The sequence below is a fragment of the Panicum virgatum genome, chromosome 9K (genome assembly GCF_016808335.1).
Source record: "Panicum virgatum strain AP13 chromosome 9K, P.virgatum_v5, whole genome shotgun sequence".
NCBI lineage: Eukaryota > Viridiplantae > Streptophyta > Magnoliopsida > Poales > Poaceae > Panicum > Panicum virgatum.
Window position 1 is genome coordinate 15431072 of NC_053144.1, and position 14628 is coordinate 15445699.

Below are 14628 nucleotides of genomic sequence, written 5' to 3' on the forward strand. Positions count from 1 at the left end.
GACCCCAGAGATCCGGCTGCTCAGCTCCTTAGGGCGTAGTTACGGATAACTACACGAGTTTTGACATAGCAAGAGGGGTACCCAGTCCTGAGGTACCGACACTGTACAAATATAGAAGTCACAAGAGATGCAAGTGCACACGCTAGCTAGCGAGCTAGTTAGTCATAGTGTCATGCACGATTACGTGCACCACAAAAGAAGCAAGCTAAAAGGAAGGTGCATCCACGCAAAGATGACCTTCGACTACTTCTGCAGACGACGGGGCTTTCCCGCGGAACCACTTCGACCACGACAGGCTGCCGCGCAATCAACTCAGGCCCAGCTCACGAGACCATGCACCGATTACTCACCTCTACTACGACTACAACGCCGTTCGAGATCGACGAGGCTGGACGACACACAGGCGGGTGCTGCTGATGTTTCAGTTGCACTACACCGGCTCATAGACACCGACGAGGCCATGGACGACGCCGACGCCCACGTCTACACTACCACCATCATCATGCATGGAGAACGTAAAGCGAAGACTGAAGATGACGAACACAGCAGCTTAATCGGAGGTACTCTGGCAAGCTAGACTTGCAGAGGTAATTAACCGGGAGATTTCCGAGTCCCCGGGAACCAAAAGACCACATCGCCCAAGTCAGATCTGCCCAACGGCGGCAGTCTATGGAGCTCGCACTTGTATAAGGGAACCTATATTTGTATTTTTAAAATATGAACAAAACTTGTGTTTCCTGTCTTTTGTTTCTTTTGTGTATTTCTATATACACTGGCACGCCCACATTTTTATTTTCCACGCAGAGAAAATCTTGTGTGATTTTTTCTGTTCAAACACTCTGGTTGCTTATCTGGGTTCTTCACGTGTGGGCTCCCTCAGGCCGCAAACGTGAAAATTAAAAGTCCGCTGCAATTATTTTATTTAATCGCGCTGGCCAGGATACCATATTAAGTTGTATGCACCAACCAATTCAACACAAAAACTTAAATTGATGGAAAGAGATGGGCAATTTACTAATACTTCAACGTGTTGTTTGACTTGGCTGCCTCCTCTCTACCCGCGTGCAAGACTAGAAAATATTCTTTTACCTTTGATTCAAGAGCTTCATTGTGTTGTGCACCCAATTTGCACCCAAGGATCATTGTGCACCCAATTTGCACACAAGGAGCAAATATTCTTTTACCTGCTCCTCTGCTGCTCCTTTCATAGATCAAGAACATATCAAGGATCAGCCATGAGAAGTGCCAAGCCACGCATTCAAGCCATGTTCACATGCACAAACACAAATTGAAACTCAAAATCCACCACAGCTGTATCAATTACACAAAGGATCAGCCATGAGAAGTGCACAGGTTATTTTGTATCTAGATTAACAGAAGTTGATGACGCTAACAAGTTACTATAGTAGGAACTGGGAAGCCTCTCGGTCATCAAGCAGTGCATATCACTGCACGCTGCATCGAGGGGCATTATTCAGCATGCTAAAGCAGAACCACTCTCAAGCAGAAACAACTCCCTGGGAGATAATCCGACACATCTAAGGTTTTCCTTAAGGCCACAGAGCCATCGCATCCCAAACCACACCACAGCACCAGTAGAAGGCCAGCTAAGAATACTGCTCGCTGCGAATGATCCGGACTGCCATGGCAAGCCTCTCATTCTTCATCGGCTCAAACAGGCAGAGGTCTCCGGTTCGCAGCCGGTTGTCGACGGCGAACTCGCGCAATTCTCCAGGGAGCATCCGCCGGTTCAGCATCTTGATGTGCCATGCCTTGCGCCACCCGTCTTGAGAGAGCGTCAGAGTTTGCTTCCCATCAGGAAAATGCGGTGCGGCATATCGCGAGGCAAAGTCCTAGTTTTTTTACAGAAAGAAAAAAAAATAACGAATCAGTGTGTTAGAACAACCATATAGAACTGAAAATATATGTATGCATGGATGTACAATACTTGGCATGTTGATTCAGAGGTTGTGCCTTTCTAATTAATACCATGAATTACATTTTATTGTGTTTTATAAAAAAATAATCAGTGTATGATTGGAAACCGAGTGGAAGAGAGAAAGTTAAACAAAATGCAAAATGATACCAGACTGGGTTCTGATCTAGCAAAATAGAAGCAAGAGCTACATACTACTGGGGAGTGATGATAGAGCTTGTAGGAAGGATATATAGAAAGTAAGAAACTTACAAGGGAAAAGGTACCATTGTCACCAAGAATTTCCTCGCTCATGTTTGCCACAAAAATTGGCACATCACTCTGGATGGCCTTTACTTCCTCGTCCACTGCCTTCTCCTGCACAGGAGTCAAACTGGTATGGCGTAGCACAACGAAGGGAGGAGGGTGAGAAGGTTCCCCTGAATCATCTGAAGCGCAAACATCTTTCGCGACTCTATGATGTTGACGATGGTTCAACTGTAGTAATTTGTCCCCTGAAAAAGGATTTCACTTTATCAAGCAGAAGAAAATGTGAGAAATATGCAGTGTGTTTGATTCTAGTAGCGTTAAGTGGCCCTACTGCTGCTCGAATTCTCATGAACATGTGCTGCTGAAGATTGTTTCCTTGCACAACCATTGTTTGAGTCACGAGGACGCAGACTGCGGGAATGAGTGCTAGCTTCGCCAAGCAGATGGACAATCACTCTAAACTTCTTACCCTTGATTGGTTGAAAGATACAAATATCATTCGTCTTTAATTTGTTATCGCGAACAAAGTTTTTCCAATGCCCGTACAGGATGTATCCACTTCTGTTTGGCCTAATATGGAGCCTGGGATGCCACTTCTTCTTACATCCTGGACGCTCAAGCGTGATGATTTGGGTTTTTCGTGGAAAGTATTCGACTGCATAGCCCTTAGAAATGACCTGATAGCAATGAGATCGAAAAAAAGACTAAAGAGTTAAAACAGAAGAGGCTTGCCTAGAAATCCTATTTTCTATTGTTTCAGCTGCTAACAAAGAAAATGATGATGTAGACCTACAGATAAGGGAAATTTAGAAAAGCTCAAGAGGTCTTGGAAGATATTTTCATGTACTCAAGAATTTTTTTTTGAGGGACCTTACATGTTCTGTACTGTGAATGTGGAAAAGAAAGACCCAATATAGTTTTTATAGAAATATAGACAACATTGAAGAAAAATTCAATTTAAATGGCATAGAACTACCCATGCAGAAAGGACCAAGATACATACCACAGCAGGGTTCTCACGTTTGGTACTGCTCTTCTTCATTTGAACCACAAGGACAGGAAACTGAGGCTGGATTTTCTTGACGAGATCATCTATTTTCTCCTCTTGCTCTGGAGTGAGATCGCGCTTATTTGATATGATCCAAAGTTTGGTGGAAGTCTTACAATGACCCAATTGGGAAGATTGACTCTCAGATGGACTATCTTCTGCAAATAACTTCAGTGGTAAGAGCAATACAAGACAAGTATGAAGAAGAATTCCAAATGACTCAACAATTTAACCTGATTCCTCAGACGAAGATAATGACTCAGGTGTTTCATTTGCAGAAGATTGACTGGCATGATCACTAGAACCCTTTGAGGTATCAATTGAGTTTGCACTTCCTTCTCGAACCATTATACCATTTTTGGTGGGAGCACAGGAAGAGTCTTTATTGCAACAGCACGAACCAAATATTTGGATTATAGTCTGCCACAAGAGTAGAGAAACGCATTATCTTGATTCTTGAGTCTAAATTGTAAATAGAACAGTTTCAAGAACAGAGCAACGGGTAATATGAAATGATATTGATATTTTCAAATTTACACACATGCTGCGCTCATGCATTGCTTTAATTAACGATGGAACGTATTTACAAAAACCCTAACTAAATGATAAACAGAAAAAAAACAAGAAAGTATTTGTCAAATGTATCCCCATTCCACACCATAAATGCCTAAAATCCTAGTGCATCTTTCACATAACATGTTCTGACGAGGATTAACTCAACTCAAACGTCTGTAAGTGCTAATCAAATACTCACCTCCACATTTAGCACTCATGCATGTAAAAGCAACCAAGCTAGTGGTCATAAAATCGCTCACAGAAGGCATATGGGCACAAAGGAAGCTGAACTTGTGAAGAAGTTCGAGAGTTAATTATTTACCGTTCCATGCTTGCGATTGGAGTTGGCGTGACTAAGGAGGCACTTCATCATTCCATCCGGATGGTCCACGCATCTTTTGTAGCAGTGGCAAGACTTGTTCTTGGGGCAACTTCGCCCAGCCATGTAAATCTGAAATCTGAACCCTCTGTCAAATGCAGATTTGATCAATGAACCACCACTGCTCTGTACATGGCTACATGCAACATAGCACATATATTCTCAACACTGGAGTGTACTAAATATGATTAGCATCCGTAGAAAAACATTTCCTATGCACTCAAGATAATGAGAACATAATTTGTCCAAAACTCCAAATATTGTGCACTCTAAAAGACCTCTGTTACTACTAGTAGAAAACAAGCCTTAGGTCCACCCCAAAAGTACCGGTATGGAGATGAAACGGTACCTATGCTAGGTACCGTTTCATCTCCATACCGGTACTTTTGGGGTGGATGAAATCTTTGAATCAGCCTTAGGTACCGGTTGGTATTAGCTCTCCACAGGTACCGGGTGGTAACTTTTATATTAGTACCGGGTGGTACCACCAACCGGTACCTTTAGACGAGCCTTAGGTACCGGTTGGTGTTACCAACCGGTACCTTAGGCTCATCCATGTGTTACTTTAAAAGGAAAGCATCTCCTTCTCAATCAGAAGAATTGTGTAGCTGAGATGGTAAAGGAGCAATGCGCAAGGCTAAAGGTCGCGAGTTCAAATCCCAGCCAAAGATAATATTTTTCATGAATTTAGGAGGCCTTAGGTACCAAAGGGCACCTTACGGTATTCGAGATCGCCTGCCGGCCTTATTATTGGAACTAGGCGTATAGCCTGCGCATTTGCGCGTCTAGTATTAAAAATTCAAAAATTTGCATGTCGTTGTGTCCTTACTTAAAGGTTATACTAGTTTTTTTACCATACATCATTCTGTTCATTATCATTAATTATGTCTTATTGTTGATTAAAACAATTCAACTATGATCTACCTATAATAACAATTTGATTTATTGAGCTTTAATAATATTATGCAAATAATTATTCTTATTTTCATTTTATTTTGATTGATTGTTGTTAGTTTTAGTTTTTATTAATAGTATATATTTATAACTGATACATAGCTAAATAATATTTTATATTTAATTTTTTATAATTAATTTTTTATAATGGCTTTGGTGGGTGATTTTTAATTAGACACAGGGGCATTTTAGGCTAATTTTTATCGTAATGGTAGTGGTGGGTAATTTTTATTTTTCTATTTTCTTCGATTAACTTAGGAATTTTTAGACCTTAAGAGCGAATGTGGAGGCTCCGTTTGTTGGCCAAATAATAAGATAATAGACATATATAAAGAGACAAACAAGCAAACACACGGTACACAGTTACTACATATCCGATTATATATTTAACACGCGGCCAAGAAAAACGAGAGGCGTCAAACACAATAGCATGCATCTTGGCCTTGGCTTCTGCGTGAGATTCTGTTTGCATGCGCTCGCTTCGACAAATGCTGGTGGCGGCAACAGTGTCAATGTGCTGAGTAAAGAAAAGCTTCCATTTTTGAAACGTTGCTACAAAAATTATGGTATTTGATCCGCTCCAAAAAAGTAAAACGTTAATACAAATTTAGTAGTGATAGATGCGACACATGCTGAACACCCTTCTTGCAACGGGGGTTGGGCAAGAGCGCCCTCATCAGCTTGCGCCTCCAGGGCTAGGCGGGTTCACCAAACCGGCCAGAACCGGTCCGGTTACCACGGTTACCGGTCTAACCGGTCCGGACCGGTTCCGGTTCCGGTCGGTTTTAAACTGGCTCAAATTCAAATTTTAAATTTGAATTCTAAAAAATGGAAAAATTCCAAAAAAATTTTAAAAATACTTCAAGTTGCGACGAATTTAATGATGTTAATTTTTTTCAAATATTCGTTCATTTAGTATATTTTGCGAGCATTTGAAGTTAAACAAAAAAATGTGCATACAAAAGTATACAAATACAATGTAAAAGTAGTACAAAAAAGAGTTGGAGGGTTCATTTAGGCTAAAACATGTTATACAAACATTCATTTAGTATACTTTGCGGATATTTGAATTTAAACAAAAAAAGAAAAAAAATGAATTTAGCGAGTTACCAGTCAAACCGACCGGTAACCGGTCAAACCGGACCGGTAAACCGGTCTAACCGGCCGGTTAGCCGTTCGAAACCGGTATAACTGCGGGTTTTGAATTCAAATTTGAGTTTGACCGGATTTTACCGGTAACCGGTCAAACCGGACCGGTTAGCTGGAACCGGGCGCCGGCAGTTCGGTCCAAACGGCCGGATAAAAAAACACTACGCCCAGGACGAGCACGACGCGACGACGAGACTCTTGAGGAGTTCTTGGCCTGCTGCTTCCATCTTCTTCGATCGATCCCGCTGAGCGGATAGGGACTGGTGACTGGTGAGTGAGTAGCAGCTTTGTGTATGTTCAGATGGATGGTGACTGGTGAGTGATCAGTAGCAGCGCCTAGCATGCGGCATCCATTTTATAGGGGTTGCCGCACGTACGGCCGTACGGATAGGGAAGTGGAACGATGAGCGAGCTAGTAGGCACGTGCCGTAACATTAATCTCCTGTCCCCGTCTCGCAGCTTCCCATTGTGTGGTTGGATGTTATCAGCGCTAGCTGCCATCACCATCATATAGGCAGCGTGCAGGTCAACTGGCATCGAGGATCAAAACTCCACCAGGCGAAATAACCTCAAAGCTGGAATTAAGATTTATGGTAACCGCTCTCTTACCAGTATTGAGGTGCGTATCTTTACCAAACAAAGCATCAAGCAGATGCAGAGGTATCCACACCTCGATGTTCTGAAAAGAGCTCCATGGAAAGACGGTTCAGCAGACACAGCTTGACAGGCACGATGTGAATCTGCACAAGAAGATGCCAACCGGGAATCTGCACGAGTTGCCACAATTTTGTCTCCTAGCAACTAGCAGCAGTTCCAAGATGCACAAGTATACTGTGGACATGAACCTCGCAAAATTGATTTTCTTGACACTTTGCCTCTTTTGTTGATTTTATTTCCCTGTTTCCATTTAACATGTACCTGTAGTGATAACTCTTATCCCTTCTGAATCCCGAACTTGGTGTCTGTTGGAGCCACTATGTGAAAATACGGGATAGATGACGCGAGAAAGTTAGGTGACATGAGGTGATTAGTGTTGGACCAAGTAAAAAAGCTAGAAAACAAGATCCGGTTAAGCACAGCAATGACATGACCAATCAGCAATGACATGACCTGACAGAGCCCTGTACCCTTGGAGTTCTCATGAACTGATTAGCTGGGGGATTCATTCCCTAACTAAAGCAAGGCAAGAGCCACTGAGCAATCAGTGTTCTCCCCAATTTTTTACAACATGCAATGCAAAGCAAATCTGCCCTGTTATATGTACTTTGAGCAACAGACGTTACAGATTGGTTTCTAAATACTTCCGGAGATCGTCAGCCACAACCATGGATTAGCTATATAGTACAAAACGAGAAAAATAAACCCCCAAGGTACCAGCCGAAAGAACAGGGGGCCACATTTTCATCCACGGCAAACCAAGTCTAAAACTGCTCCTTGCGAATGATATACACTGCCATGGTAAGCTTCTTCTCCTTCTTCTTCAGTTCGAACAGACAGATATCGCCGACACGCAGGCCATTGCCACGAGCAAAATTGGGCCAACCACCATTAATAAACCACCTCCTACCATTATGAAACATCATTTTGGCCTCCCATGTCTTCCCCCCACACTGGAGCACCAGGGTTTGTCCTTTAGTTGGAAGATATACCGAAGCATATCGTGAACCTAATTCCTGATGCATCATGAATAGATAATTAGCAACACGTTGCAAGGTTCAATAATTTTGTGATTAACCTAGACAATATCAGTGAGGAAAAATATTACATGGTTATGATTTACAGAAATCATTTGCTTATATGAGGGCGAGTGAATAGGTTAGCACTCAGATGACAAAAAATATGCCAACTATAACAAAATAAGGTTAAGACGACAGGAATCGCAACCTTAAGAATAAAAAAAATAACATAAACAAAAGAATTGAACTTACTAGCATCCAACGCTGAGCAACACCAACATTGTTGTTCTTCATTACTGCTACACAAAGGGGAGTTTCAGATCGGATAGCTCGCACTCGCTCTTCAACAATCCTCTTTTGGGATTTAGATAGAGGGCTCTTGCATGGTACAAAATAGGGAGGCTGAAATGGATCAGAGTCTTCGCTCTCTAAAGATTCATGAGAAATTTCATGCATGTCACTTTCCTGGGAAATATGATCTCCTGCAGAAAATTTAGGCCATAAGAAAAATAATCTATAAAGATACTAACTTTCTAATGTTTTGCTATAGTACCGGTGGTTGGTTCCTCCTCGATATGGACTTCCGAAGCCATCTTTGTAATAGGTCCATCAGTGCATGATCCAACCCTTTGAAAACCAGCCCTGCTTCTAGAATGAGTTGCTGTTTCATGAAGTACATAGACTGTAAATGTGGATCTCCTCCCACCTTTTGTTGGTAAAAGGAGGACGATATCTCCCTCCTGAACATGATTGTCACAGATAAAGTCTAACCACTGCCCCATAAGAAAGTTCTTTCTACTTTCATTTCTTTTGTAGAATTTGGGATGCCACTTCTTGCTCTTGCCAGGCATCTCAAGTGTGACACTAGTGCTTTTATCTGGGAAATGTGCCAGTGCGTATTCCTTGGTAATTCCCTGATAACAAATAGAACATGATGTCACGACACCCTGAAGATCATCATACTAAATGTCTCATATAACATTGGCACAGCTATCAACAAAAAGTTAATGTTGAGAGAACTGAGTTACCAGATAAGGACCCGGGGGTTGAACACTGGTCTTCCGCATGGTTGCTATATAAGCAGTGAATTCAGGTTGAATTTCCTTGATAAGCTTCATTACTCTACCCTTTTGTGCTTTAGATAGATAAGTTCTATATGATAAAACATAATCAGCCCCCAGGGATGATCGAAGATCATCTGATTCCAAAGATAGGTTTTCTGAGGGAATGTCTTCTCCTATACAAAATTTCACAACAGGGTTTAACAATAAGGGAAGTATAATTCGAGGCAAATATGCAAGTAATTTGAATAATGTTATAACCTGACTCCTCAGATGATGAGGATGCTGCGGCCATCTTTAAAGTTTTCCCGCGACGACGGGAGCTACCCTTCTGATGTTCAGTGAGTCTTTCACTTCTTTCTGATGCTTCTGTGGTATCATGTTGAGAAATGCTTGAAATATCAACAGAATCTACACTTCTTTCTCGAACACTTGGGATATTTTTTATGCCATAACAGGAAAACACTTCCTCACAACCATCATTTGGTGAGTATGGCGTGACTTTGTCCGCAGCATCATTTTGCAGAGTGGGCAGCTGCGGTACATCTGCAGCCATGCTTCTCTGAGGCAACTCATATTTAGCCCTATAGTCTAGTTGGAATCTGACCTCTTCCTTTTCTCTTTCTGGCATCAAGCCATCTATGATATTGCTATTGCTATTGCTATTGCTATTACTATCACCATGTACTTCAGACTTGTCCATGCTGTTTCTCAGCAAACCTACAGCCCCATATTTGTTTTGATCTGCAGCGACCACAGTTTCTTTATCCTTTACAGACTTGGCTTCCATATTCTTGCAGAAAACTGAAGCATGTTGATTTGTCTGGTTGCCATGATTTCCACCACTATCCTTCATGCTATTCGATTTGTCTCTACTTTTTTCAAGGGCCAAGTTTCCAAGCTCGGCTGTGGAACATGATGACCCTAACTTATTAGATCCTAAAACCACATTCTCTCTATTCATAACTAATCCTTTGAATGCTGCTGTTAGTATTTTGGGGGTTTTCTTTGATGTGCGAGCCAACTCTTCCATTGTTTCCAACATGTGAGACTGGTCAGTGTCTCCCGATGTACCCAAGCAATTCACAATCAGGGGGCTAGGCTGCTTAATGTTCAATGTACCAGAGTTTTCATGATCCACTTGCTGGTTATTACCATTGTTGCTCTTAGCTGATTCTGTCTCAATGATTTCACAAGAATATGATGCCTTGGCACTTGTATCGGCAAACATTTTATCAATCCGTCCTCTATTCGTGCAGTTGCATATTTTTCGCATGTTTGACTTATTTTTAGTGCGCTTCTTTTGTGAAGAATATTTTTTGTTCAGAGATGCATATATGGTCATAAATGATTTACTTTTTCTATTTTTCCATGGCCCTGAATCTCTTGTGGACTCTACTCTCTTGGTGACTGGCTGATGTACGATTGAACCAAAATGAGCATGACTTGGTGGTCTTTCACTTGGTACCTTCTCTAAAGATCCGACGCAAGTATTCTCACTGCGCTTTTGTAGGCATTCATAACAGAACCATTCTATTAATGAAGCGTCAAAGACAACTTTCTCCAAACAGTATCTACACAAAGCCAAATTATAATTAGAAAAGGCCAATCATAACTAAATAAGCTGTAACAACATAGGAATTATTTAATTTGCAAATATCAGTTTCTAATCATAAATCAACCGAATGTGAGGATAGGAATAAATATATATATTCTGTCTACTCCACTTCAAATTAATAATGAGGTAACACACAGTATTAAATATCAAACATATCTCTTTATAATAACATTATTTATATGGATTCCCACAAGGAACAAAATATTGTTGGCTATGCCCATTAACATGCATCACATAAAATCGAGTAATTAAATAAAACATGATTTGGGTAAAATAGAACATACTGGTGCACAGCAGAACACTTGCAGTCTCTGCAACATAACAGAAGATGCCTAAAACCAATATCTCCGCATACTTCACACACAATGTCCTGCATAAATGCCAAAAGGTTTGCAGTTATCAATTTACACAAGTAGTTCACAATATGATCATCATCAACAACAACAACAACATAGCCTTTTTTCCCAAGCAAGTTGGGGTAGACTAGAGATGAAACCCGAAAGAAATAAGTTCAGGGTTCAGGCACATTGATAGCTAGTCTCCAAGCGCTACTATCCAAAGCTATCTCTTTAGAAATATTCCAATCCTTAAGGTCTCTCTTAACCGACTCATCCCACGTCAGTTTAGGTCTACCTCTACCCCTCTTTACATTATCGACCCGCTCAAGAACCCCATTACGCACCGGCGCCTCAGGAGGCCTTCGTTGGACATGTCCAAACCATCTCAGCCGATGCTGGGTAAGTTTCTCCTCAATTGGTGCCACCCCGACCCTATCCCGAATAACTTCGTTCCGGACTCTATCCCTCCTTGTGTGCCCGCAAAACCACCGCAACATCCGCATCTTTGCTACACTCAGTTGCTGGACATGTCGGCTTTTTGTAGGCCAACATTCAGCACCGTATAACATCGCCGGACGAATTGCTGTCCTATAGAATTTGCCTTTTAACTTTTGTAGCACCCTCTTGTCACAAAGTATGCTAGAGGCTTGCCGCCATTTCAACCAGCCAGCTGAAATTCTATGCCTAACATCTTCATCAATGTCGCCATCCTTTTGTAGTACCGATCCTAAATACCGAAAAGTATCCTTCTGGACCACCACTTGCCCATCTAGACTAACGTCTCCCCCCTCATGCCTAGTCGCGCAGAAATCGCACATCATGTACTCGGTCTTGGTCCTACTAAGTCTGAATCCTTTCGACTCTAACGTGCGTCTCCACAGCTCTAACTTCCTATTAACCCCTGCCCTACTCTCGTCAACTAGCACCACATCATCAGCAAAGAGCATACACCAAGGGATCTCACCTTATATATCCCTTGTGACCTCATCCATCACTAAAGCAAATAAATAAGGGCTCAATGCTGACCCCTGATGTAGGCCTATGTTAATAGAAAAGTCAGTGGTGTTGCCATCACATGTCCGGACAAACGTCGTCGCATCCTTGTACATATGCTTAATGAGGGTAATGTACTTAGTTGGGACTTTGTGCTTCTACAAGGCCCACCACATGACATTTCTCGGTACTTTGTCATATGCCTTCTTAAAGTCAATGAAGACCATGTGCAAGTCCTTCTTCTGCTCTCTATATCTCTCCATTAATTGTCGTATTAAGAAAATCGCCTCCATGGTTGACCTTCCAAGCATGAACCCAAATTGGTTTTGGGTCACACTTGTCACTCTTCTTAGGCGATGCTCGATAACCCTCTCCCAAAGCTTCATCGTATGGCTCATCATCAAATTGCTTTAAATATATTCCCATATTTGCTGATAAAGGATCTGAGTGTTACATCAATAGAACATGTTTCTCTTAATATATACTATATCGATATCTTGTGTTTACACTTAAGTCTTCCTCTTTCCTTTCTTCCACATAACTGCACTTAATTTGCCAATGCTGCCACAAATCGATATAATTGCCACCATCCTTGACATTACCAAATAGAAATCCCTGTCACACACAGGGTTCACCAAACCGGTGGGAACCGGTCCGGTTTGACCGGTTACCGGTCAAACCAGTCCGGTCCGGTTCCGGTTTGGACCGGTACCAAACCGGCCCAAATTCAAAATTCAAATTTAAATTCAACAAAATGAAAAATTCTCAAAAAATTCCTAAAAATACTTCAAGGTGTGACGAATCTAATGGTGTCAAATTTTCTCAAAAATTCGTTCATTTAGTATAGTTTGCGGGGATTTGAAGTTAAACAAAAAAAAAGCGTGCATACAAAAGTATACAAATACAATGTAAAAGTAGTACAAAAAAGGATTGGAGGGTTCATTTAGACTAAAACATGTTATACAAACATTCATTTAGTATACTTTGCGGGCATTTGAATTTAAACCAAAAAAGAAAAAAAATTGAATTTGGCCGGTTACCCGTCAAACCGACCGGTTACCAGTCAAACCGGCCGGTAAACCGATCAAACCGACCGGTATACCGGTACGAACCATTTGAACTGCGAAATTTGAATTCAAATTTGACTTCCACCGGTACCGACCGGTTTCCGGCCAAACCGGACCGGTATACCGGTACCGGACCGCACCGGTTTGGCCGGACCGGTCGGTGAGTAAAACACTGGTCACACACTGCACCAAAAATCCAAAACAGGTGCCCAGACATCATCCAAGCATGGATTCCCCACCAGGGATTCCAATTCTGTTTTCGTGTTTTTAACTATTGGAATCCGCGGATTCCGGATTTTCCATTTGGAAATTCCGGCCAAAATTAAATAATAAATAGGTTCTTGGCACCAAAACTTTATGAGCATTTTCCCCTTTGGCTGGTTACTGAGGCTAGCTTTTCTATTGGCCCTGGGGTCGATTCCCAGCTATATGTTGTTTTATTTCGCACAAGTTGTAAGCCACAGAAATATGAGGAGCACCCACTTTCTACCACACCAGTGTACTACTGGTCCTTAGGCTTATATAAATCCTATTTAACCACTATAAAATTCAGTAAGACTAGGGTTTTTAAACGAAAACTACACATTTCAGTTCACCTCCAGGAATAACGGATTTCGCGAATTCCAGCTGGAAGTTTGGTGAAATTTTGAACCCTGGTCCCCCTACCGGTGACGTGGAAATGAAAGGCATTGAGAGCGATGGACCATATATTTGCATCACACACACACACACACACACAAGCGAACTGGACGTACTGACTTGGTGACCCAGAGGCAAAAATTATGGATGTAGTTATGGAATACCAGAGTAACAGAACCAAACAAACTTACATTACACCACGATAAAACATCTCGACCAACCTATGAGGAAGTAGGTGCCGTTAAAGGAAACATGCACCCGGATTCGAGTCCAGTCTAGGAACCGGGTGGTGGGGGGTGCCCGCCCACACGTCGTGCCAACCGTGCTAGGCTTACACTGCACCACAGCTTTTATGCAACACCAACGCCCCAATCGCATTGCACAATCCCACAAAGGGATCCTGTCGCGCAATGGGGGCAATCGATGCCGTCGTGATTAACAATTTCAGTGTCCTTCCCATCCTGATCGACACCGGAGCACCGCAATAGGGTGCGCCTAACAAAACAGTTAAAAGCCTAACCCTGCCGCACAACGGGAACATCCAGGCCACGCCCGGCCCGCCCCGACTATCCCCCCGTCAACCAGTCGCCAAGAGAACATCTAATTTTTTTTCCTGGTGGGAGCACAGTGCCAGCCAGCATCACCCCGGCCAAGAATCGAGGAAGACAGGAACCCGCAAGAGGACAGGAGAGGATGGATCGAGGAGTGCCCATACCATGGTTCCTTCCGAAGGCCACCGCGACCGCCCGGCTCCCAAGAAAAAACACGAAGCGCCTCCGCGCCCTCAACAGCTCGGCCGGAGGGGCTTGTTACGGGCGACGAGGAGGAGGGAGGCGGCGGTCTTAAGGAAGACGGTGGAGAAGAAGAGGAAAGGGGGAGCCGCGCGCGCCGCCGTTGGATTCGGCTTCGGACGACCGGGCCAGTAGGGTAGGAGAGACTTGTTTCCACATCGGGCCAGGTGGGCCC

General features: G+C 42.6%; 2 protein-coding genes across 3 annotated transcripts; both read right to left on the reverse strand.

The window, feature by feature from the left end:
• Positions 1-1317: 1317 nt before the first annotated feature.
• LOC120648542 (B3 domain-containing protein Os03g0619800-like) lies at positions 1318-4347 on the reverse strand. 2 transcript variants are annotated; one of them, XM_039925295.1, is made up of 6 exons: positions 4111-4347; positions 3467-3653; positions 3189-3388; positions 2517-2862; positions 2189-2430; positions 1318-1853 (listed from the first exon to the last, which is right to left on the reverse strand). In XM_039925295.1, the coding sequence occupies exons 1-6, from the start codon at positions 4321-4323 to the stop codon at positions 1608-1610; spliced, it is 1434 nt and encodes a 477-aa protein (XP_039781229.1). In that variant the 5' UTR covers positions 4324-4347; the 3' UTR covers positions 1318-1607. The 2 variants fall into 2 exon arrangements, with proteins under 2 accessions (XP_039781229.1, XP_039781228.1); XM_039925294.1 differs by having other exon boundaries at positions 1319-1853; positions 3189-3391.
• Positions 4348-7405: 3058 nt separating this feature from the next.
• LOC120650347 (B3 domain-containing protein Os03g0619600-like) lies at positions 7406-14616 on the reverse strand. The gene is made up of 7 exons (XM_039927454.1): positions 14378-14616; positions 10910-10995; positions 9269-10581; positions 8975-9183; positions 8500-8860; positions 8199-8428; positions 7406-7943 (listed from the first exon to the last, which is right to left on the reverse strand). The coding sequence occupies exons 1-7, from the start codon at positions 14378-14380 to the stop codon at positions 7692-7694; spliced, it is 2454 nt and encodes an 817-aa protein (XP_039783388.1). The 5' UTR covers positions 14381-14616; the 3' UTR covers positions 7406-7691.
• Between the last annotated feature and the right edge of the window lie 12 nt (positions 14617-14628).